Genomic DNA, 24,467 nt, shown 5'->3' on the forward strand with positions numbered 1-24,467 from the left:
TTCGATATCCTTCCGCGTTAGCTGCAGTTAGTTTGTAAACAGCTCGCGCTCTAGCAGGAACCTACGCTAGAACACACACACACACACTCTCCTCTCCTCAGGAAGCGTTCCGACATGAAGTTCGTATATAAAGAGGAACACCCGTTTGAGAAGAGGCGGTCTGAGGGAGAGAAGATCAGGAAGAAGTACCCGGACAGAGTGCCTGTGAGTGCGTGACGTTACACCAACACTGCCTCAGGTTAGCCTAGCTTAGCCTAGCCTAGCCAAAGCGAGCAGATCGTGACAAAGCGAAATCAGCACAAAAAAAACCTGATTATAACCATAAACACGAACATGTCCGATCTGAACGCGTCTGATCCGCGGCCTGTCACTGGGACTGAGATCGGATTTCTCTAGCTAGCTAGCTGATTAGCATTGTGTTCTCACTTACTGCCTCTTTAATCTCATATGACGTGTAAATACAAACGGAACACACACTTTAACACGGAGATGTGTTATATTAATAATAAATATATCAGCTGTTATTATTTAGTAAAGTAAATGCTGCTGTTCAGATGCGGAAAACCCGGCTTTGTTCCTCTTTGTGTTGGGGGTTTTATTAGAGAAACGTGTGACGCGTGGACTCTTGTGTATTTCCTGTTTTCTTTTTTTTTTTCTCTTCTCTCAGGTGATTGTTGAGAAAGCGCCCAAAGCCCGGATAGGAGACCTGGACAAGAAGAAGTACCTGGTCCCCTCCGACCTGACAGGTGAGCAGCCGCAAAAAAACACAACCCTCCGTTCAGCCAGCTGTGTATTTATATACATGATCATCATCATCACATTCTGGTCGAGCTTGTGCGCATGCGCGAAGCGCCATCTGGCGTTACTGTTACCATAGTAACAGGACACGCCCCCCACATAAAGCGAGCCCTGAGGTTTTTAAACTGTTGAATAATTAATGAGCGTGTTTAATCGTGTGTGTGTGTGTGTGTGTTTTTTGCTCCAGTGGGTCAGTTTTACTTCCTGATCCGGAAAAGGATTCAACTGAGAGCGGAGGATGCGCTTTTCTTCTTCGTCAACAATGTCATTCCTCCTACATCAGCCACCATGGGCCTGCTCTATCAAGTACAGTATACACACACACACACATAAGTTATGGTTAGAAATACCCCTAAAATATTAAATAATAGCACATTAGTGTACATGCAGTATTATATATATATATATATATATATATATATATATATATATATATATATAATGTGTTCATTTAGCTTCATAAGTATTTCAAATTTTATTTGTCACATACACAGTCATACACAGTACGATATGCAGTGAAATGCTTATACGACTGCCAGTGACCTTAAAAGAAAATGAAAAAGCTTATACATAAGAAATAATAGGAATGAAAGAAATACTTTAAAAAATAAAACTAACTAGTAAAATATGCTGTACAAAGTAAAATAAGAAAGAAAAGAAATACTTTAAAAATAAAATTAACTAGTAAAATATGCTGTACAAAGTAAAATATACTGTAATAAGAGAAATACGTTAGAAAATAAGATTTTCTGACGTGGCCTTGATAAGATATTTGGACATGGCCACAATTTTGCACATCTTTGCTCCTGTGCAGAACCACAATGAATGTTTTGAGCCTGTGAAAATAGAGAGACTTGTCTGAAAAATTGTGTTTAAAAGATGTCTGTAGTTTATCTTCAGTTAAAGATCATTTTTGTTACAACTCAGTCACACCGTTGTCGTTTCATTTTAAATCCATTGTGTCAGTATACAGAGGCAACAAGATGAAACCAGCAGCACTGCCCAAATACTTATGAACCTGAATGTAGATGTATACATATAAGCTTAATTTCATTAATCTAGAATATAAACCAACATGTTTGTGTGTGTTTTCCAGGAGCATCACGAGGAAGATTTCTTCCTGTATATTGCCTACAGTGACGAAAGTGTGTACGGAGAGGGCGTGTAATGCCTGGTCGCATCTCAATCATCAGTGTTCACCTCAATAATAAATATACCCTAGTCCAGAGTGTGTGTCACATGCACTTTCACTTCCTGTTCTCACTTTTGCAGTGTGTGTATACATTATTCATTATTCTGGCCTGACTAAAAACTCTCGCTTCTGTTTATATGGAACACACACACTCACACACACACACACTCCCACTCTGTCACTTTCTTTTGTTTGTTTTTATGATTGTGTTTGTGCATGTATCATGGCTAAAACTCATTTAATTATTTTTATTTAAAGCCTTGAATGTTTTCTGCAAGAACCTTTTTTTTTGGTGCTTTTTTTTGCGTTTTAATATTTTTATAGCCGTGTAATTGTGGCTAATATAATGTGATGTAGATCTGGTCATTAGATTTGCTTTTGATCTTGTAAAAAAAAAAAAAAGAGATTTATTTCTTTTCATGTTTTGGTATCTCTGTTTCTGAATGCTGTTGGTATAAACGCATTGGGAAAGCGCCTGGCTCTGATCATTCTTTTGTCTCTACGATCTGATGGAATAAGTGGACAGTCTTAATTCAAATTGAACTCAATAATGCTGATGTGTCGCTCTTCTTATTTAACCTCACAACCTCTCACAAGGATGTTCTCTTTCCAGTCTGTGTGAGTGTATAAGAGTGTGTGAATGCAGGAATGAACGATTAATGCATTAGTTTGGGGTGTGTAGTAAAACGCGGATAGATTTATCATCAGCACACTTAGAGATGTTTAATGTATTCTTTGTGCTTTCATTCTGATTCTTAAGATTTAGTTTTTTGGATAAATTTATCACTACAGGCTTTCCTCAACGCTTCTTTAACGCACATGTTTTTTTTGGGGGCGGAGCCACGTCTGAGTAACGGCACCACACAGATTTGGACCAATCACAGCCCGAGTTAGCGTGATGACGTGGGACCCGGAAGCGTTTAGTCAAGCTAGCGATGACAGTGCAATTAAAGTCTATCATGACAGTTTTTTTTGTGAGTCATTAAATAAAAACAAATATTAATTGAGAAAACCTATGTCTGTAAGACGTGATCTGTGTGACTAATGCGCGCTCGTGTACTAGCAGTTAGCTAAACAGTAGCGGCGGGGGCGTGGCATAACTACACGGGGGCGTGGCACAATAAGCGTAATCGTGAAGATGTAGATAATTTTTTTGTGCTTCTAAACATTAAGAATTTTTTTTAACTCAGATTATTTTAATGTTTAATTAAAAAAAAAATGTCAGTGCTTTGACTGCGCTCGGGTGTGACACGCGTGCCTGTGACACCGTGTGGGCGTGTCCTTCCCGGAAGTGCGTCACTCGAATTCTTTGCCGTCCGTCTTGCGGCGAGTGTGACAGATCCTGAGGGGAGCTCTGTGCATGTGTGCGGGGTGAAGGCTCGGATCATCCAGCGCCAGTCCGCTTCAGCTCAGACACAGGCTTCCCCGGAGAGAAGGTGCGGCTCACACGGAGGTCTCGGGTTAGAGGGCCGTGTGAGGGGGGGACACTAACGGAACATTACCGGAACACTAACGGAACACTGACCTGCAGTCGGCGCCGCTTCACTTAATTACCCTCATGTTTAAAACCTTTCTCACATTTTCTACTGTAATCCTGTTTATTTCGCTCTTACAGTCCGGAGTGAGGAGAAGTGTCGCCTGTGGAGATTACATCACTGAGCTATGCTAAGCTAAACACCCGAAGTTGACTTAGAGACAGTTAGCAGTGTGTTAGGAGAGAGAAAGTCTTACTGTGGTGTAAAGTTAGTGATGTTCTGGATGTAAAACATGAGTAAAGTGGCGCGGTTATCACTCTGAGTACTGAACTAACACTGTACAGGGTTAATGTGCTAATGAAGGCGGCTAAAAGTGCAGCCATTGTATAATTATCATCTTTCGTGACGTCATCAAAAAGCGACACACTGCCCTGCTGAATGTGATGTATACGGCAGCATATGTTCTGTATGGTGACACCCTCTCTCCTGTCCTGTCTCTCATTGTGTCTCTGTCTCTCTGTCTCTGTCTCCTTCAGCTGGCCCGGCCGATTCCCCCCATCATGCCCGCCCTGCTGGAGAGGCCCAAGCTTTCAAATGCCATGGCACGCGCTCTACACAAACACATCATGAGGGAGCGAGAGAGGAAAAGACAGGGTGAGCACAACCCCTAAACCAACCCCCTCCCCCCCAACAAGTCAGGGCTCTCAGTGACCGTGGTGAGTAAAACTAGCAGTGTGTAAGGATGACAGTCCTGACAGTGTGTGTGTGTCTGTGTGTGTATAGAGGAGGAGGAGGTGGATAAAATGATGGAGCAGAAGATGAAGGAGGAGGAGGAGAGGAAGAGGAAGAAGGAGATGGAAGAGAGGATGTCCCTAGAGGAAACCAAAGAGCAGGTGAGTGACACCAACCACGCCCACCCCACCCTTATCCACACCCATTGCTCCTCCTCCTCCACAAACACATTCATTACTGTCTCTCTCTCTCTTTCTCTTTTCCTGTCTCTCTGCTAGATTATGAAGATGGGGGAGAAGCTCCAGGGTCTGCAGGAGGAGAAACACCAGCTGTTTTTGCAATTAAAAAAAGTTTTGCATGAGGAGGAGAAGCGCCGGAGGAAGGAGCAGAGGTATAGAGAGACACACACACACACACACACACACAGACACACTTGTACATAAGTACAGATTATTGCTGGACTGTTCCAGTCTAGAGACACACAGTAATGTGTTATAAGTGTGTTATACAGGTACAGTGTGTACAGCTGCCTCACACTCTTACACTCGCACCCCTACAGTCTAGCGACATTTTTTGAGTCATTTCGTTCTTTTGACCAGAAATAAAGTAAAAAGTTAAATTTTTTCATGATGAACCGTACTTACTGCCACTGTGCGAAACCGCGTAGGTGAGATGGGGGTATTAATAGTTAACAGATTATGGGCCAAACTCGGCTGAGTGATGATGGTGGAATAATTATTAAGGTCTCGACTAAAACAACATGCATGAGGAATCACAAAGGAGTTTTCATTTTCTGTAATAGGAAAGTACTCAAACTAGTTACTTTTATCAGAAAGTAACACTGTAATGTAACTGATTACTTTTTAATGACAGTAATTTTGTAATGTAATTAGTTACTTTTAAAAAGTAACGTCCCCCAACATTGTTGTCTAGACAGCCGTCTGAACTAATGTATCAAACATTTCAGTGTTAATGAAATGCCTGTGTGTGATTTGTCGGATGTTTTATTATATTCTAGAGAATTGAAATGTTTGACACATTAGTTCAGACGGCTGTCTATTCGACTAGACTCTTTATCACAAACACCGACTGTCCCTGTGTGGGCCGAGAACTAATGAGGTTTTATGTGATGACAATTGTTCACTTGAGCTGGCTGGGTGACCTGACATCACTGATTACATCACTTACACACTCTCCACAGGCTGAGCGGTTCAATTAATCATTATGGTTAATAATATTTGTGTATGTATGTGTGTGTGTGTGTGTGTGTGTGTGTTTTTTTGTAGTGACATGACAACATTGGCTCCACCTACATATCAGCCCAACATGGCCGTCCACTCGGGGCAACACTTGCTCAGCATGCAGCGTGAGTCTCACACACACGCACACACACACACACACACACACACAAGGGGCGGGCGGCAGCTTCTTTTTCTTTTTATGTGGCTGCGCTCACGGTTTAGAGGGTCAGGGGTCGCTCAGTGGTTAAGGCATTGGACTACAGTTCAGTAGGTCCCAGTTTCAAATCCCACAATCACCAGGTGTTGTCCCTGTTGGGCCCTTGAGTGAGGCCCCTAACTCTCAACTGCTCTGATGTATAATTCTGGATAAGGGCGTCTGCCAAATGCAGTGATGTAAACGATTATTAATCTGACTTGTCAATCAATGCGCTCGATTTAGGAGTCCGCACGCTCGATTTAGTATTCAGTGCGCACGTTATTATTATTTTTGCCTCTGGTGGGCTCCGTAAACAAGGACCCTCTCTAATGTCATTTGCTTTTGCCTTCTTTTAAAGAGTTCGTGGAAATGAAACTTTTTTTTTCCTTCATGACGGCTGATACTAAAGAACTGTCACTACACCTACATACATACACTACACAAAATAAAAAAAGGCCTCGTGCGCAGCACACACACACACAGGTGGTCACAACATTATAGTAATAAATACAACGTTTTAGTGTAAATACAATATACATACACATTCGTGCACTTTTTTTTACTCTAAATTATTAACTTTTCTCTTGGTATTCTCTCTCTCGCTCTCCCTCTCTCCCTCTCTCCCTCTCTCCCTCTCTCTCTTCCTCCCTCTCGCTCTCCCTCTCTCTCTCTCTCCCTCTCTCTCTCCCTCTCTCGCTCTCCCTCTCTCTCTCCCTCCCTCTCGCTCTCCCTCTCTCTCTCTCGCTCTCTCTCCCTCTCTCTCTCCCTCCCTCTCTCTCTCTCTCTCCCTCTCTCTCTCCCTCTCTCCCTCTCTCTCTCTTGCTCTCCCTCTCTCTCTCCCTCCCTCTCGCTCGCTCTCTCTCCCTCTCTCTCCCTCTCTCTCTCTCCCTCTCGCTCTCCCTCCCTCTCTCTCTCTCTCTCTCCCTCTCTCTCTCTCCCTCTCTCCCTCTCTCTCTCTCTCTCTCTCTCTCTCTCTCTCTCTCTCTCTCTCTCTCTGTAGCAGGGTCAGTCTCTCATGCCCGCTCTGCAGTTTTGTTAGGAGAGCGCAGCAAGCAGCTTTTCCAGCCTCCTGTTATTTCTGTAAGTAACACACACACTCACACACACACACACACACACACACACACACTCACACACACACACTCTCTTTTCTTTTCTTCTCATACAGTCATAATGTTTAACACCCCCCTCCACCCCTCCCCTGCAGGCTCGTCCGTTCCCGTCTCAGGCCGGATTCGGTGCGGTTGTTTCTGAGCATGCTCAGTTCGGAGTTCAGGCAGGTCACGGGTCGTTCGGGGTCACTCAGCCCCAACATGCCACCGCCTTTAACCCCGGCCAATCAGCACCTGCCACGTACAGCAGCCCCGCCCACATCAGAGGTGCGGTTACCATAGTAACATCAGTGTGTTAGGGTTAGAGCTGATCCTCTGACGTCTACTGAGAAATACACACAGTGTCGGTGTGTGTCATAACTGTGTGTGTGTGTGTGTGTGTGTGTGTGTGTGTGTGTGTAGGTGCATCAGCATTCCAGGCCATGCAGTTTTTGCCTCATCAGCAACCGGGCTACACCGTGCACACACACTTCACCTCCCAGCCAGGTGTGTGTGAGAGAGGACAATGAAGAAGACATAAGTAGAATGTGTTGATGTGCTGTCATTCTCTAACCGTGTGTGTGTGTGTGTGTAGGTTTTCTCCCCAGTGCAGGGATCCCTCTACAGAAGCAGTTAGAACACGCCAACCAGCAGTCGGGCTTCACTGACTCTGTGAGTGTATACACTGCTCCACTGCAGCTCGGTAATTATTAAAGAAACTCATTGTGTGTGTGTGTGTGTGTGTGTGTGTGTAGAGTGCGTTGAGGCCCATGCACCCTCAGGCTCTCCACCCCAGTGCTGCAGGTTTGCTGCCCACTCCCTCCATTGCTGTGCAGATCCCTCACACCAAGGTAAGCCACACACACACACACACACACACACACACACACACACAAATGTGAGTGTATGTGACCGGTGATGTCATGCTTCACCCTGTGCCCCTGTGTGTGTTTTTTTTTAAGCAGGCTGGGTTGCCCTACGCCCCCCCGCCCAGACCAGCATCACCCGGATCCTTTACACAGCATGCGGTTAGCACACACACACACACACACACACACACACACTATTATTATTGTTATGATTATCGCGTTGATGTGACGGGAGGGTAGTTGTTCCTTGTGTGTTTAATTAAATATATATTTAACACAGATATATAAAATTCTGATCAGATTAATTTGTAAAGCACTGACAGTTACCATTAACATCTCTGTCTCTCTCTGTCTCTGTCCCTCTCTGTCCCTCTCTGTCTCTCTCTGTCTCTGTCTCTCCAGGCTTCGTTTCAGAGCTCGTCTCAGCCGCCGCCACGCCACGCCTACCTCTCTCACAGCCAATCAGCACAGAGGTTCTATCACCACGGCAAATAATCAGCCAGTCCAGCGGGCAATCCCACCACACACACACACACACACACAGTAATGTTTTTAATACCATAAATTTAATTTTATCATCGGCTTAGTGACTGACTCAGATGGATGAGGGGTGAGACGGTGCGAGCGGGGGGGGGGTGGTTCAGGATGGGGTGGGGGTGGGGGGTCGGGGTGAGACAGTCGCACAGTGACACTTTGTGTAAATAGTTAGCGTATATATTAGAATGCAGGACCTGTCTCACAGCGCGATCTTTAGACTCACTTCCTGTTTGTCTGAGTAACAACTTTGTGTGATGTTACACCTGTGATGTCATCATTAGGGTCACATGACCATGGTCTAAAGAATATTTAAGGGGTAAAGTGACACTGCTGTCTCTGTTCAGTCCCCTCTGATGGACGAAGTTACGACTCCACCCTCTCTGTTCAGAAACTGTTTGTTCTCAGGAGGGCCAGATGATCAGATTCCCCTTCTGGTTAAAATGAGTTTATTCCAGAGAGCGGATGTTGAGGAATGGTTTGGTCTGTGAGTCCATGTGAGGTTTCTCAGTTTATGAGTGTGCGAGAGTGTTACAGACCCAGGCAGTGTGTCATAGTCTCAACTCAGGCTTCAGGAATGCTTTGATCTGGCGTGTGGTCTGAAGGATGTGTGTGTACACGTTAGATCATTGGTTTATTCTTACTTGTGGGATGGAGGGCACACCCCTGCGCTGGTGATCTTCTCATTCAGCCATTCAGTCCACATCGTCCATGCTCGTACCTCTGCGTGTGAATGTGGACCAAACCATTTCCAAAACATTCAAAAACACTACATGTGATCTATACACAGTAGCGTCGTAACGTCGGCTGTATGACATCACACTGTGGCATCATACGGAGGTTGCACAGCACAGAGCGATGTGGTCGGAGCCTGCAGAATGTTAAGCACTTCCTGTCTGACTCGGTGTCCCGTAAGACAGTCGTATTAACGCATCATTTAATCTCCACGCTTCTCTAATGCCCTCTTAAACCTTTACCGCTTAACTTTGTTTAGTTTAAACTGCTATGAGTAAACTCGCTCTCAGGGCTTGTTGTGTAAATACTCACACGTGCACACACACACACACAGACACCCACACAGGCACAAACAGTCGTGTTGATCCGGGGAAAGAGTTATTTTTAATAATTGAAAAAAAAACATTGATTTTGAATGTGATGTATATAGTTTTACCAAAATTGCACTAAAACCGCTCTGAAAATAAATAATTATTATGAAGCCATGTTGTTTGATGTGATGTAATCATTCTCACTGCTCCCACCTGCGTATCTCACTTACATTATGGTCCTTATCGCTTTTATATGAACTACTAGTGCCCCTAGTGGCGTTCTCAGGTAATGATCTAGTTTCAGGTGTTCCTCTCCAGGACACCAGGGGGTGCTGTGTTACCAAGTGATCTGCTGGCTTGACAGGGCTGCAGGACCAGCTGGATTCCATCTTACTGTGAACACCAGGTGGCGCTAAGTGCATGATTGTTCAAGCTGGGGATCCTGGAAACCCCTGGTTTCTCCTCTCAGTCTCACCTGCCCCATGGACGGGGTAGGTTTTGTCCAAATGGGGAGTTCTACCCCCTGATAATGGCACACAGTGGAACGATCCATGCTTGCTGTCCCTGACTCTGGTCTGCAGATCTGCTGTTTGAGATGATCATCCCGTCTCATGAAGGAACTCTGCAGGTCCTTCAGCTGAAACCACCTAGAAAACCTTCAGCGCTCCATCAGAGGACACCGTCGGGGCTTCCCTGAGAATCACTTTCACTTTCATCTTTGTTTATATTTAGCCTTCATTAATCCCAGTGCTTGGGATCCAAACGACACCTGTAGCTCCGCCCACTGACCCACCCAACGTCCCCCACACACTGGCCCCACCCCAAACACGATTCCTCTTTATTCTTTTCCCAAATTGGTCTTTTTTTTTTTTTCATCTCGTCCAAAGAGAAGTGGAACTGGAGAAACCCACACACACACACACACACACTCGCACTCAATGGGATGTCTTTGTTTGTTGGATTAAAGATAATGCTGCACAGTATACACTGTGTTTTAAGGGGAAGGAGATTAGGAAAGTGTGTGTTTGTGTGTGTGTGTGTGTGTGTGTGAGGGACAACACAACCCTAACCGTTGATTCATCTCCGGTCCGCCCACTTACACCCTTCCTACCCATAATGCTCTTTGTCTCCGACTCCTACACAAACGGACCAAGTAGTGCGTGTGACATTTTTTGGTGTGTGTGAGAGTATGTGAGAACAAAGTTAACTGTTGATTCACCTCCTGCCCGCCTACATACCCTCTATATTTATTGGTCGGTCTGTCTCTCTGTCTGTCTCTTTGACTTTGTTTTTGTCTCTCTCCATCTGTGTTTGTCTGACTTGTGTGTAATATTCAAAATAGAAGAGTACATTTGATCCTGAGGTAACTGTTTAGTCAGATCCCTGCTGTGTGTGTTTGTGTCTAAGAGAGAGAGAATCAGTTACTCAAATGAGGACAGATAATGATGAAAAAGATGAGCTGAGCAGTAGGATCAGGACTGATGTCCCCGTAGCTGAGGAGGTGAGTGAGAGCTAAAGATCAGAGAGACGGTGACAGGATGGCCTTTATCTACTTCTGCATTTTGTTTATTCATATATATATATAAATATACTGTGTGTGTGTGTGTGAGAGGGAGAGAGAGAGAGAGAGAGAGATCTGCCATTTTGAAAGCTGCAGGCGGAAGTTGACTTAGCAGTTTTTTTTTTTGGCCGTGGAGGCAGAGCGAGAGAGTGAGCGAGAGAGAGAGAGAGAGAAGGAAGCGCTCGGATGATGAATCAGGGGAACATGTCTGTCCCTGAAATGAAAGAAATTGGGGATTGAAATTGACAGCGATGTGGAATGGGGTGACTTTATTTCAGTGTGTTTGATTAATTTGGAGCAGATGAGATGACAGATATGTGAAAATGAAAGCTGTTACAGTGTGTTTGTGTGTGTGAGAATGAATGAACAGAGTGACCTGTTGCATCGGGGGGAATCACCTTTTGTCATAAAGGTTTGTTTTCTTTCTTGTTTTCGTCTCCGATTTAATATAGTCGATGTATTCTGGCGTGTGGTATACGAACAGTGCAGGAGTGTGCCGGAGGCCGAGTCGGCTGCTCGAGTGTGTGTGCCGAGGCTTTCACACAGCAGTTCCTCATCATACGGGATGTCTAATCGATCCCGGGCTCGTTTTAAAAATTTTAAATGTTTTTTAACATACACGTACGGACATGGCGTGTCCCGGGTTGCGTCCGCGCGTCCGATTGGTCGTCCTCGACGCCGTTTTATGACGTTTTCGCTCCTTATTTGATGATTTTTGGACCTTATACCCATGCGCCGCCATCGTGCCCTTAAAAACCCCAAAACTCGTCGAATTTGTGCGTGATTCGGAGAATATGGATACGGCGATTCCATCGACTTCGTATTTCGGAGATTTTGATGTGTTTTATGATGAAGCTGAGAGCAGGTGGGTGAATTCATCTTATTGCACTGACCTGTGGCTCAGAGTGTCTTGCGCTTGTTATTGTTATTATTATTATTGTTATTGTTGTTACTGTTCATTTACATTTATACTTTTTTTTTAATTTGTACCTTTTTGAATAACCCCATGATTTTAGGCGTGTGTGTGAGGGGGTGTAGGGAAAGCAGCAGTGTGTGTTTGGAAAAGTAAATTGTAAACTGTAACAATCGAAAGTATATCACAACAGAACAATAAATAATGACAATATATTTTTTTTTCATGGATTATATCCTTCGCTGTTTATCTAATCACAATTTATTCTCTTTATTTTAGAAATCCTTACACACAGCCACGTGCACACACACACACAGTCTCATTTAGTTCCCTCAGAAACTGAATGTGTTATAGTTTTCTATAACTTCCAAAAAGTTTCCGGTTTACTGTTTAGAATATGATATAGTGTTTTTTCTTTTTTGATTTTATGATTTATGAGTCGTTTTATTAAAAACTGGTTTAAAAGTAAAGAAAATGTCCACATATAGCACAACTTCTGCTTCATATTTTTGGGATTAGATCCTTTATTACGAAGGCATGTCTAATCCTCATTAATCACTTTATTGTTTTTCGGTCTAAGAAACATAATCCGATCTTCATATAATTTAATAATCAGCTTTTAAGAAGTATCTGAGGTTTAAAATGCTAAACTCATATGGAACTGTCTGAAAGTAAGTTGAGGTGTGTGAGGCTTAGTTGTATTATACAGTGCTGTTTAAATATATTTATTAATATAATTATTATACGGATAATGTATATTGTCCTTATAATAATTATATTAATAAATATATTAAAATTATATATTTAAAGTTTTATAAACCACTGGTTTGTGAACAGTTAGAGGTTAAAGGTGTGTGTGTGTGTGTGTGTGTGTGTGTGTGAGTAAATTAAAAATGTAATTCTTCACATATTTATTGTTGAAGTGAGAGAATTTTTGTGCGTGTAAAATTTAAAGTGAAACACATCTGAGAGTCGAGGTGAAATGTATAATAATATTAATAATCTGAAACTCACTACATGAGATTATTGAGCAGAAAAAAATTAATCTTACAGACAAGATCTGTTTCTATCACAAGAGAGAAAATGGAAAAAGATGAGGTAAGTTATGGCGGGGAAAAAACCAGGGTGTGGTCCGTTTTCCTTAATTTTAAACAAAACGCGGAATTATAGACTTCATCTTCAAGATATTTTACTTTAACCGAAATGAGATCGTCCAATAAAAAGCAGGGGATAAATAACTACAGATTAAAATCTATCTCCTTATCATACACACTCACTCACAGATGCTAATGTGTGTAAAAGCAAGTTTAATTCTGTTTATTTTATTTATTTATTTATTTATTTATTTGATGTATATTAAATATAAAAATGTACGTTGCAGACATTTCGCCGGGACTCGTTTTAAAACAACAATTTAGAGTTTAAATAAAAACAATTTGCAGAAAATACTAAACTGCATTTAAATAAACTCATGGGTTGGTTTGGTGAAAGATGTTTAATTATTTATTTAATTTAAAATGTATGTGTATAAGTTATCAAAGCTAGCCGGCTAATTTCCAGCTGATATGGAGGAAAATTAGCGTAAATGAGCAGCACACTGGTTCTCCTCCTGCCTCAGGATTAACTTACACTGTAAAAACTTAACTAATTCTCTCCATCCTTACTATATATATATTTAAATTAAAAATGTTCAGCCTAATTTAAGTATTAGCATAAAAACCGCTAGCTCGCGTTAGGAACGGCTCGAGGATCGTGGCGTCACCATGGGAACACGAACCCTGAGGTAACGTTGCACTAAAACACTTTTTATTCACTTATTTTGCCTCAGGAAATTGATTAACACTTTAACCGTTAGGTGTTGGATGTGTTTTATTCCCCTCCGGTAAGGTTATTCACACCTTTATTGGGGGGGGGGCGGGGGGGTATGAAGTGAGTAGCTGTTTGGGGTGAGAGGGATATTGTGTGTGTGTGTGTGTGTAATATGAGACAGAGTGCGGGTTTACACCGCGTTTTCACTCTGAATGGAGCAGAAAGTGATGAGCGATAGAGAGAGGCCGATGTGAGGCGGCGTGTGACGGTGTCTGTGTGTGTGTGTGTGCGGGGAGTCAGCTGGCGGCGCCCGGTTTCACTCCCCACACCAGGCGCACTGACTCACGCGGCAACATGGCGGCGGCGCGCGCTGTTTACTCAGCTGGGCTTTTTATTGGTCAGCTCGCGCGCGGCTCCTCAGCGCGGTGACCGTTAAACCGCACGAGCGCAATGCTTTCAAATTAACTGGCGCCAACCGGCACTCTCGCGCGCCTCACCTGATTGGCCGAGCGGGATCAGTGCGCGGGATAACACACACACACACTCACGCGCTATTTATACATCAGCTCTTCTCTCACATACACTGTACTGTGTGTGTGTGTGTGTGTGTTCATGATGGAAACATGACCAGAGACAGTTGAGAAGTTGAGTCACCTTAACCCTAATTTAATTTATTCATTTATTTAAATGTTTATCTGCCAGTGGGAGTCTCCAGCTATATTATATTACACTGCATTTCTTTACCAAAATTTATTTTTAACTCATATAGACAGACAGACAGATAGATAGATAGATAGATAGATAGATAGATAGAGTAGAGACAGTAACACACAGACAGGGTGTAGATGTGATTATACACTTTATATCTTACATACAGTCAGTATACACACAGTAATGTGAGCTCTGAACAGAAGTTACTAGTGCAATGCTAAGATAAAAAAACTACTATATATATATAAGAAGCATATAAAGCATGTATACCACAAAAAATTATCTAACATGTAAAATTAAGTTATTTGCAGTGCAGCCTTGATGTGCAAGTTTATATGTGGCAACATGACAACAGTGCAAATAATATAAATTCTGTAAATAACTTAGATTGATACATAGGCAGCTGATTGATTGTGGCTGCTTTAGGTTGCCAGATTGTCTAGTTCATCATATTGGACAGCTTTCTGTAGGTTTATTAATGAGTAACTATCTATAATACAGTTTCCTTTTGGGATTTATAAAGTACTCACCCTGGATGAAGTGCCAATCTACCGCAGAGCACACACATATACACACACTCACTCACGCGCTACAGGCAATTTAGGAATATCTAATATGCATGTCAGCCTAATGTGCATGTTTTTGAATATATTAAACCCTGACCCTGGAGATGCAAGGCGACAGTGCTAACCCCTACACCATCATGCCCCCTATATACAGTGGAATCTTGGATTTCAAGTAACTCGGTCTGTGAGTGTTTTGCAAGATGAGCAAAATTCTTTTAATAAATTTTAACTTAATAAAAGAGCGTGGTTTTGATATACGAATAGTACGCATGCGCCAAGCGTCACGTGATCACAACATCCGTGCGCACACGTACTGTTTACTATAACATTGTGACCAAGTGTGTGCCCGTGTAAAGCAAAAGCAAGTGTCATTAGAGAGGCTCCTTGTTAAAGATCCAGTTTCCAGATTCTCTCCCTGCCAGTGATTCTATTTGTGTGTGTGTGTGTGTGTGCGCGCGCGCAAATGTGTCATTAAAGTCATTTGTTAAAGAAGTTTTCCGACAGAGCAGTGTTTCCATTAGTGCATTTGTGTGTCTGTGTGTTTGTGTACGCACGCACATTTGTGTGTGTGTTTGTGCACGCACATGCATTTGTGACTGTGTCTTTGTGCGGTCACATGCGATTGTGTGTGTGTGTGTGTGTGTGAAACTCATCCTATGCAAGTGTGAGTTTGATGGAGTAAGTGAGTGTTTAAGCGAACAAAAATAAAATCAGTTTTTGGCATGAAAATAACAGCGTACTAAACCCAACTCCTGATAACTGGTTAGTTTGTTTATATATTATATATATATATATATATATATATATATATATATATATATATTTTTTTTTTATTTTTTTTTTATTTTTTTTTTATTTTAGAGCTGCCTGATGAATCAAAAAAGAAAATCACAATCGCGATTCACACAAGCATGCGATTCACTTGCGGTCAGTTCCCTGCATTCAGATCACGCTGGAGTCACGGGTTTACTTATTTACTTGACGGCAATCCCCAATTTTTTTACAAGTAAAGCATTGTAGGTTTAATAATTATATAATTAACTAGCGTACGTACCCATCATGACCGTTAAAGAGTTTGTAGAAATAGTTAAAAGGTTGAAGCTAAAAATAATCTGAGGATGTTTAATGTAATCAGTAATATTATTTTTTCAGGTTGAAGCCCACGTACATGTCTGTCTGTCTATCTTTCTTTACGGCAGAACTCTAATTTTAGGAAATAAAATTTAAAGGTTTTTAAGGTCGAGTATCTTATGCCTTGTAGACTACTTCTTTCATAGTCTACTTTCCCTTTTTTTTGGAGTAAGCCATGCTGTTTTGCGGTTTCATTTCTGTTTCTTGAGTTTTTGGCGGCTTGTAGATTTTCATTGCTTTATGGTCGTTTCTGTGTCTACCACATACTCCATCTATACACGGAGCAAGCTATCCTAATGATTGGCTCTGTTGAATGACGCATATAGACACGCCCACATCAAGGGGGGAAAAAACGTCTACTTGTCCAAAAGAGATGTACAAGTACAGTACAGCACTACAGTATAGCGTTATATAACATTATTAGTTGTTAATTCTGAAGTGAACAGTCTCTGTCCAGGCAAACTGATTAAGTTACTCATTAACTTAACTGTAGAGAAATCATGTTTTTTGCTATAGGTAGATCATAAACCCTTGACTATAACAACACCTCTTTAGAACTTAATAAAATCAAGTAAACTGTTGAGTGTTTTTTTATTCAGATACGCCGCATTTCTTGTATAGAGTATTGACGCAATTAAAAAAAAGGTAAAATCATGGAAATCAACCTAAATGCAACTCTTGTTAAACCATAACGTTTCCCATAAAGAACCCACCAGAGTTCTGTTGAGAGCCAGAGACTTCCTAATTCTCTGTGCAGGGAAATCCATTGTTTAATTATAAAATAGAAAAAGTAACAACTAATAGTTCCATAAATTATATATATTAAGTCCTATATAATATATATAATAAAGGTATCATATAGGGTAGGAAAAAATATCCATCATTTTCTTAAGTTATGGCATTTCATAGTTTAAATGCCCTATGATATCTTTGATAATCTTATATATCATGTAATAATACTGTATATTTAATAATTTATCATGTAAATCATGTAAATAAAATGTTTTTTATTTAAAATGTTGTATTTATGCTTTAAATTTTAATCATACATATTTGTCTGATTAAATATTTATAATGTAAAGCTCAATCGACAAGACAGGGCAGGACCATCCCGCCCCTTGCCAGGGAAATAATCGCTATCAAATAATCTTTAACAGTAAGATTTTATATCTTTACTATGATTGAATATTATATTGTTATTATAATGAGCCCTAGTCACGTGACAGCCTTAGTGATCATTGTTGGCATATATAATGTGTTTTTTGACAGATTTATTTTGATCTGATCGCTCTAAAATAAAGTTAAATATAAATATGTGTGACTTATAAACAGTCAGTATGCCTTTGTGCAATAGTTTTCATATACAACATACATATGAATTTTTATATTGTTCATTTTATATAAAAATCCATTTAACATAATTTTTAAATTTTATTTGTATAGCTTTTAACAATGGTCATTGTCGCAAAGCAGCTTTACACAGTCAAAAGAATATTATAGAAGTTTATATGGAACGTGAACGTGTATAAATCAAAATGATCAGATCGTCCCTGATGAATAAGCCGAGGGCGACGATGCAAAGGGAAAAAAAAAACCTGAGATGATAAAAGAAAGAAACCTTGAGAGGAACCAGACTTAACAGGGAACCCATCCTCATCTGGGTGATAACGGATAGCAGGGATTGATCTGCACTCATACTGTGTGTTAGGAGGCGGGAAGTTCAGTATAACAGGAGATTTGGAGAAATTTATATGGAGTCCAGTTTCTTATTGGAGGCAGTCTCAAGTCCTCAGAGAACAGCTGTCTGCATCAGCTAAGGACAGGACCGTCTTCATGGCAAAGTGGGACTGTCCCCAGTCACCACACGCATCCCAAACAGACCACACAGGGCATCCATGTGACGAGATCTCCAACCAGAAGCGGGACACCAGGACGAGTCATACAGGTCCAGAGGGCAGAGGGGGTCTGGATCACTGGCAGCTCAGGAGAGACATGTATAGTGAGAGAAAGAGGGACAGAGAGAGGGAAAGTGTGAATAGAGATAACAGTTAGGTATGGTCACAGTCACACATGTGACTCGCTAGCGCACAATCCTGAGCCCTGTGTATATCTGTTAAACACAGTAATGCAAGAAAGTCTCTAAGATTCTCTGGGTTTTAAGAACTACACAGCGTGATGTTCTTTGTGTATCTCAGTCTCATGTGTTAATTAAAGACGTGATTAAAATTTTGCATGAGTAGGACACAGAAAAACTTTTTTATTTAATTTTGCATCTTTGTGTGATTATATGTTAAAGTAACATTATATGTACAATTAAAGTTAACAGTCTATGAATTTATAAGTATATTTCAGTACAGAATTAATCGGCGAGACACGTCTTGTACATTTTTATGTGTCCAAAAAAATATGATGCATCCCTGGAATCATATACAAACAAAGCATGTTTCACTTGCAAAAACAGCTTCATACTGCGGTGTCTTTTCAATTTTTAATTATTATCATAGTTTTGAAAAAAAAATAATAATAATCGGACATTACGATTGAAGCAGTTACTTAGTACTTGAGTAATCTTTATAGTTTTTTACTCTTATTTAAGTAATATTTTGGATGACTACTTTTTACTTCTACTTATTAGTAATGTTATTTTAAAGTACAGCTACTCTTACGTGAGTACATTTTTTGGCTACCAACCTCTGCTTGCTCGTTTATTAAGTCAATTTTTTTTTTGCTTGTCTTGCGGAACGCTCTCAAACCAGGTTAGTCGCAATCTAAGGTTCCACTGTAACTTGTGTGCTTTGTATTATCTTTTCTAGCAGATTAAATTTGCAACTTTATTAGCTATATACACTGACCAGAGTCACAAAAGATCTCGGCTAGTTCCTTTTAAGATCTGTTACTCTGTCTAACATCACTTATTTAGAGGTTATGTGTGACAGAATGAGTGTCAGAGATTTTCTTCTATGTAAGTGTATTAAACATTAAACAGGAAGCGATTTCGGGTCAGAGCTAAAGGTGTGAGTGGAGAACTGATGAAAAACAGTCAGACCACAAGTGCCACAGGATTGGTCTGAGGAGATTCCAGATTATTCCAGGAGAGTCTGATTCTTTTAGACAAGCATTTGGATTTATAACCTGACAGTGTTGTACAAAATTTATATCAGCTTTATAACTTTAAGTCTGTTGATGTTTTGTTGACTCTGTGTGAGTGTAGCTGAAGCCGATGCAGCTCTCCTCAATGTGAATAAATCAGCTTTCGGTTTTCTTTTGAACAATAATTTCCTCTGAGTGTGAAACCTCAAGCTGTGCGGCCCTGTGTGTTTGGGGCGGCGCTCAGAGGATCAACTGTTTCTTATATGACTGGACATGATGTTAGTTTTATTAAAGCCAGGGATCAGCTGTATGATCAGCTCTTTGCTCTCTTAGAAGGAAAAAAGAGGGATTAGGTTTTTAAATAAACAGCCCTGGTGAGTTAGCAGTAGTTCAATAGTTCAGTTTTATTCATTTAATTTATAAACGTAAATGTATTTTATTAGGATTTTATGTGACAGACCAACACAAAGTGGCCCATAATTGTGAAGTAGAAGGAAAATGATAAATGGTTTTCAATTTTTTTTTACAAATAAAAATAAAGTGTGGTGTGCATTTGTATTAAGCCCCCTTCACTCTGAGACCCCTAACTAAAATCCAGTAGAACCAGACTCCGTCCACATGAAGCCGGTGTGTTCCCTATCCGATCATTTTTTTTCCGTGAACACGGCGTCGTCTCAAGAAATATCTGCGTACACACGAAACCACTGAAAACGGTGTAGTATATATGCCAGACCAGTATGGGGCGCAGTAATTCTGCCATAGAGATACACCATACATGGAAAAAAAGACTTTGAGCATGCTCATAACCTTGCGCGCTGTATACGAACCAAGATGGTGTTGTCCATTATCGCTTGTTGCTCATAACAGTTGCATAGAAGCAATAGATTTTGCTGTAATAAAGCTAGTAGGCTTTGTAGCAACACAAACATGATCATGTAGTCCGCCATTATTGTTGTTGCTGTTACGTGTGACGCAGCCGACACGTGATGTGATGACATCATCGTTTCACAAAATATACGGATTGGCCGTAAACACGAAGACGCAAGGGTGTCGTTTTCAGATTGATCCACATTGGGACCCGGTTTCAAAAAATAGCGGTTTCAGTCTCCTAAAGCGCCGGATCCGTGTGGACGAAACGCCAATACAATAAAAAATTTATACGTATACAGCGAAACGCATCTACGTGTGGACAGGCCCCCAGTTGCCTTTAGAAGTCACCTAATTAGTTATTTGAGTCCAGCTGTGTGTAATTTAATCTCAGTATAAATACAGCTGTTCTGTGAAGCCCTCAAAGGTTTGTTAGAGAACATTTGTGAACAAACAGCATCAATGAGCCCAAGAGACACACCAGACACGTCAGGGAAAAAATTGTGGAGAAGTTCAAAGCAGACTTCAAATTCTAATTTTATTTGTCACATGCACAGTCATACACAGATATGCAGTAAATTGCTTATACGACCGCTTGTGACCTTAAAATCTAAATTATCAATAGAAATAAAAATAAATTAGGGAATGGAAAAAAGAATAAATAATAAAAACCTTATTTCTAGAATAGAGAAAAACTGCTGAGAAAAGAACAAAATATAAAATATGGGATATAAAAATTATTATTTTTTTAAAAACCTAGCTGTACAAAAAATACACAATAATGGGTGTACAATATGCAAAATGTGAAAAATGTACAAAAGTGTGCAAAATGAAATGGATATAAATCTTCAGAAAGTATACAAAAATGAAAAATAACCTAAACTTAAAAAATATCCCAAGCTTTAAACATCTCACAGAGCATTGTTCAATCCAACATCTGAAAAAAGAGATAGAACGGCACAACTGCAAACCTACCAAGACATGGACGTCAATCTAAACTGACACACCCCGCATGGAGAGAAGCAGATCAATGGCCCACCTCAACTCTAAAGGAGTTGCAGAGATCCACATCTCTGGAGGGAGGATCTGTCCACAGGACAACTATTAGTTGTCCTTTATGCAAAATGGGCAGAAAAAGTGTGACAGAAAACCAACACTGGTGGTGGTTGCATCATGTCATGGGAATACTTCTCTTCAGCAGGGACAGGGAATCTGGTCATTGTCGATGGGAAAGGGTACTGCACAAGTACGGCATGGCATGGAGTCAATCAGCCTGTGGTGCTGCTGAGGCGTTATAGAAGACCAGTCTGCTTTAATAGCAGCCTTCAGCTTGTCTGTATTCTTGGGTCAGGTGTCTCTCATCTTCCTCTTCATAATACCCCATAGATTCTCTATAGGGTTCAGATCAGGTGAGTTGGCTGACCAATCAACCACCCTAATATCACGGTCAGCGAACCAGTTAGTGGTAGGTTTTGCACTGTGGGCAGGTGCTAAGTCCTGCTGAAAAAGGAAATCACCATCTCCATGAAGCTTGTCAGCAGACAGAAGCTTGAAGTGCTCTAAAATCTACAGATAGATGCTGTGTTGACTTTGGCCTTGATAAAACACATTCAACCAACACCAGCAGATGACATGGTTCCCCAAACCATCACAGACTGTCGAAACTTCACACTTGACTTCAAGACACTTGGAATTAGTTTTGCGATTATCCCTGTGTTTTTTCGCTCATTTTCATATCACACTTTTCGCATAAATATACTGTACTTGTGTATCCAGCAGCCTTTAGAGCGGTCACATTCTGAGGTTTATGCTCCTTGTGGAGGGAGTCGATGATCATCTTCTGGAAAAACTGTAGAGTCAGCAGTCTTCCCCATGCGTGCACTAAAGTAGACTGAGAGATACACAGCACTCATACTGTATGAATAGTTATTTATTATAACTCGAAATGAAATATTCTTACAGTTTAAGATACTGGATTTGTGATTTGCATGAGCTTCACGCTGTAATCATTGCAATTCAACCAAATGTAATATGTACATTATTACATTTTAAACTTAATTACAAAGAAAACAATCCACTTTTCCACATTATTCTTATTTACTGTGACACACTAACACACTGATGTTCTACAGGTCAGTTCGAACAGCAGTTTAGTTCCTTTAAAGGCATCACACTGAAGCCCAGCGTCTGAGGGGCGTGGTTCGGCTAGTGACTGCAAACTCACAGAGCCAATCACAAGCCTGTCCTGTGCCATACCGAATTAATGTTCAGATCCGGAACAGGTTGCCCGCGCATGCGCATACTGTGCTCCTGCGCCGTCCTGGAGCGCCCTCCTGAGGACGAGTGTTTGATCAGGAGAGCGCGCGCTGAGATTTCGTAGCCGTGTCGCGCGCTTTCTCACTGAGCGAAACTTAATTGATATGTACTCCCCGCGCTGTAATCAAGCTCGCGCAGAGTTTAACACTTCGTAAGCCGAGTTCGCGGACCTGTTGGATCACGTGACCGACTGACTCCGCCTCCTGGGGAATTCCCCGAGAGCTCGTGGAGGTTTTCATTGAGCCGGAAGCGGGAGAGTGTTTAGGGAAAAGCGGCTGAGGTAAATCGGTGTGTGTGTGTGAGAGAGCGCGCGGATTTCCAGCTGGAGAGGAGGTAGAATAATGACACTTTACACACTTTGAGCCTAATCCTGGTTTAGCTGTGGTGCTTGTGCCGGTGTAGCTTTAGCCTAACCTCGGCTTTGCTAGCTAACTTTCCTAGCTGTACACTAAACTTCACACAGCTAACGTTAGCTAACATATTTTACTTCAGCGTTTATTAGATTAAGACTTGTACATGTGTATTGGCACTATTATTTACTTTTGTACTGTTTTGTTTGGTGTAATTAGGCTACCGCTAGCCGATTAAATTGTTTTTTTCCTTTACACAGATTTTCTCTTAAGCCCCGCCCTCCTGCGCGCGGATTGGCTGGTAGGTCAGACTCATCGAACGATTGGGCAGACGGGAAAAAAACCCGCCAATCATAACACAGGAGGGCGGGGCTAGTCCGAAAGAAAACAATACAGTTGTGTGTGTGTGTGAAGTATGTAGTTCAGGTGTATTATGTTGTGTTATTAGTTTAATTCCTCTCTCTCTCTCTCTGTGTGTGTGTGTGTCCTCCAGTCTTTTCGAGCTTCTCAGCCCAGAGTGTGTGTGTGCGTGTCCGGCCCAGATGGAGGTACTCGGAGAGGGAGAACCTACAGGCAGTCAGGAGTTTGCAGAGATTTGGCAGCAGATTCTTTCGTGAGTTTCAGGCCTGTCCCCCAACACACACACACACACACACCTCGTCCTCTCCTCTGCTCGATCTGGTGTGTACCAGCGGTTTACTGATAACATGACAGTAAAGTACTGTACACTGGAGCTTCTGAAGACATGTCTCTGTGTGTGTGTGTGTGTGTGTGTGTGTGTGTCATTGCTGTCGGTCAGAGGAAGTGTGTGTTGATATCCTCAGGCTTATCACAAAGCTGGAGCCATCAGGGTATACAAACTTATTCACAAAGCGCTACGGCTTTTCCTCTCACCAATCAGGAACCAGGTGGACACACCCGGTCCACCTGCGCCATCGGGTCATCGTGGACTTTAGTCCCCTGTGAGGGTGTGACTCTCGAGTGGTCGAATAAAAACAAAAGTATTGGCACCTTGGGCTGTGTGTTTAATCCCTCACTGTTTTTCATCCACAGAAACCCTGACGACAGCCCATGGGCAAACTATCAGGTAACTACACACACACACGACTGACTGTATTATGATTGTGTGATTCTTTTATACTCATGCTATAGTGTGTACGTAGGACATTCCTGAGGACCTGCCGGACGTAACTCTCCTGGAGGACGTGTTGGAGCCGCAGTCGTCCTCGTCTCCTCCCACCTCCACCGTCCCCGTCACCTCCGACTACCCCGGCCTCCACGACTTCACCCTGCACTTTCAGGAGTCCAGTACGGCCAAGTCCGTCACCTGCACAGTGAGCGCACGCACACACACACACACACACACACACACACACACACGTTTGTTTGAACTTTGTAGTTGTTTAAATCACAGCGTGATTAATGTTTGAAATTTTCTAAATGAGAGTTAATTGATCTTAAAATTTTCACATGGATGAAACAGCACGTGCGTGAAGTTAGAAAGAGACCTCATTCATTCTGTTATATACACACACACACACACACACACACAGTTGTGTGTATATTTTTTATATACGCTTTCTTTTTACAAACAGACATGTTTATCTTCCTACCTGTGTCTTGTCTAATCATCTTATTTGGTGATCGGAGGTGAATTCGGCGCGGTGTGTATCCCTCTTACCAGTGTGTATGTGCTTATGCATGTGCGCATGCGCGCGTGTGTGTGTTAACCAGACATGATCGGGCATGTCTCGGTTATGACGGTGAGCTTTAGTCCAGCATTGAGAGGGTTAAATGCCCCCCCTCCCACAGACCAACACATAGACAGATCATCCCACACACACTCGCTCTGCTGGTTGCCATGGTTTTTAAGTTTAAGTGTATTAAATATGCAGCTTTAACACCAGACTAAGCATTTTCTCGGTGCTGAGCCTTTCTGGTAGTGTGTGTGTGTGTGTGTCAGTCTGAGCTCTAACTCT

The 24,467-nt window shown here is 41.7% G+C and overlaps 3 protein-coding genes across 9 annotated transcripts in view; all 3 read left to right on the plus strand.

Annotated features, from left to right (window-relative positions):
* Positions 1–2,464, plus strand: LOC128512156 (gamma-aminobutyric acid receptor-associated protein-like). Its single transcript, XM_053485285.1, has 4 exons — positions 1–204; positions 668–746; positions 986–1,104; positions 1,895–2,464. Exons 1-4 carry the CDS (start codon positions 115–117, stop codon positions 1,964–1,966), a joined length of 360 nt encoding a protein of 119 aa, XP_053341260.1. The 5' UTR covers positions 1–114; the 3' UTR covers positions 1,967–2,464.
* An 801-nt stretch (positions 2,465–3,265) lies between these two features.
* Positions 3,266–8,234, plus strand: gps2 (G protein pathway suppressor 2). 3 transcript variants are annotated; one of them, XM_053484774.1, is made up of 12 exons: positions 3,266–3,426; positions 4,002–4,119; positions 4,249–4,358; positions 4,476–4,588; positions 5,484–5,563; positions 6,635–6,714; positions 6,842–7,013; positions 7,149–7,232; positions 7,321–7,397; positions 7,481–7,576; positions 7,688–7,753; positions 7,997–8,234. In XM_053484774.1, exons 2-12 carry the CDS (start codon positions 4,026–4,028, stop codon positions 8,087–8,089), a joined length of 1,065 nt encoding a protein of 354 aa, XP_053340749.1. In that variant the 5' UTR covers positions 3,266–3,426; positions 4,002–4,025; the 3' UTR covers positions 8,090–8,234. The 3 variants fall into 3 exon arrangements, with proteins under 3 accessions (XP_053340749.1, XP_053340750.1, XP_053340752.1); XM_053484775.1 differs by having other exon boundaries at positions 7,691–7,753; XM_053484777.1 differs by having other exon boundaries at positions 6,638–6,714.
* Positions 8,235–10,922: 2,688 nt separating this feature from the next.
* The window catches only part of tp53 (tumor protein p53), an 18,024-nt gene continuing 4,479 nt past the window's right edge, over positions 10,923–24,467 (plus strand). Inside the window, exons 1-5 of one of the 5 annotated variants that reach the window (XM_053485311.1) lie at positions 22,184–22,471; positions 22,749–22,789; positions 22,982–23,101; positions 23,542–23,575; positions 23,652–23,822. In XM_053485311.1, the coding sequence (XP_053341286.1) occupies positions 23,031–23,101; positions 23,542–23,575; positions 23,652–23,822 (276 nt within the window). In that variant the 5' untranslated portion in view covers positions 22,184–22,471; positions 22,749–22,789; positions 22,982–23,030. Of the gene's footprint in view, positions 11,148–22,183; positions 22,472–22,748; positions 22,790–22,981; positions 23,102–23,541; positions 23,576–23,651; positions 23,823–24,467 lie in introns of those variants that run through there. The other 4 variants (XM_053485312.1, XM_053485314.1, XM_053485313.1 and 1 more) reach the window with 4 other exon arrangements.

The sequence above is a fragment of the Clarias gariepinus genome, chromosome 24 (genome assembly GCF_024256425.1).
Source record: "Clarias gariepinus isolate MV-2021 ecotype Netherlands chromosome 24, CGAR_prim_01v2, whole genome shotgun sequence".
Classification (NCBI taxonomy): Eukaryota; Metazoa; Chordata; class Actinopteri; order Siluriformes; family Clariidae; genus Clarias; species Clarias gariepinus.

What these genes read in the sequence shown, in the direction of transcription:
- LOC128512156 (XM_053485285.1), top strand. Translation starts at nt 115, where the DNA reads ATGAAGTTCGTATATAAAGAGGAACACCCGTTTGAGAAGAGGCGGTCT. An exon ending in AGTACCCGGACAGAGTGCCT is followed by an intron (nt 205 to 667) that starts GTGAGTGCGTGA and finishes CTCTTCTCTCAG; the next exon opens with GTGATTGTTGAGAAAGCGCC. An exon ending in GGTCCCCTCCGACCTGACAG is followed by an intron (nt 747 to 985) that starts GTGAGCAGCCGC and finishes TTTTTGCTCCAG; the next exon opens with TGGGTCAGTTTTACTTCCTG.
- gps2 (XM_053484774.1), top strand. Translation starts at nt 4,026, where the DNA reads ATGCCCGCCCTGCTGGAGAGGCCCAAGCTTTCAAATGCCATGGCACGC. An exon ending in TAGAGGAAACCAAAGAGCAG is followed by an intron (nt 4,359 to 4,475) that starts GTGAGTGACACC and finishes TCTCTCTGCTAG; the next exon opens with ATTATGAAGATGGGGGAGAA. An exon ending in AGTCGGGCTTCACTGACTCT is followed by an intron (nt 7,398 to 7,480) that starts GTGAGTGTATAC and finishes GTGTGTGTGTAG; the next exon opens with AGTGCGTTGAGGCCCATGCA.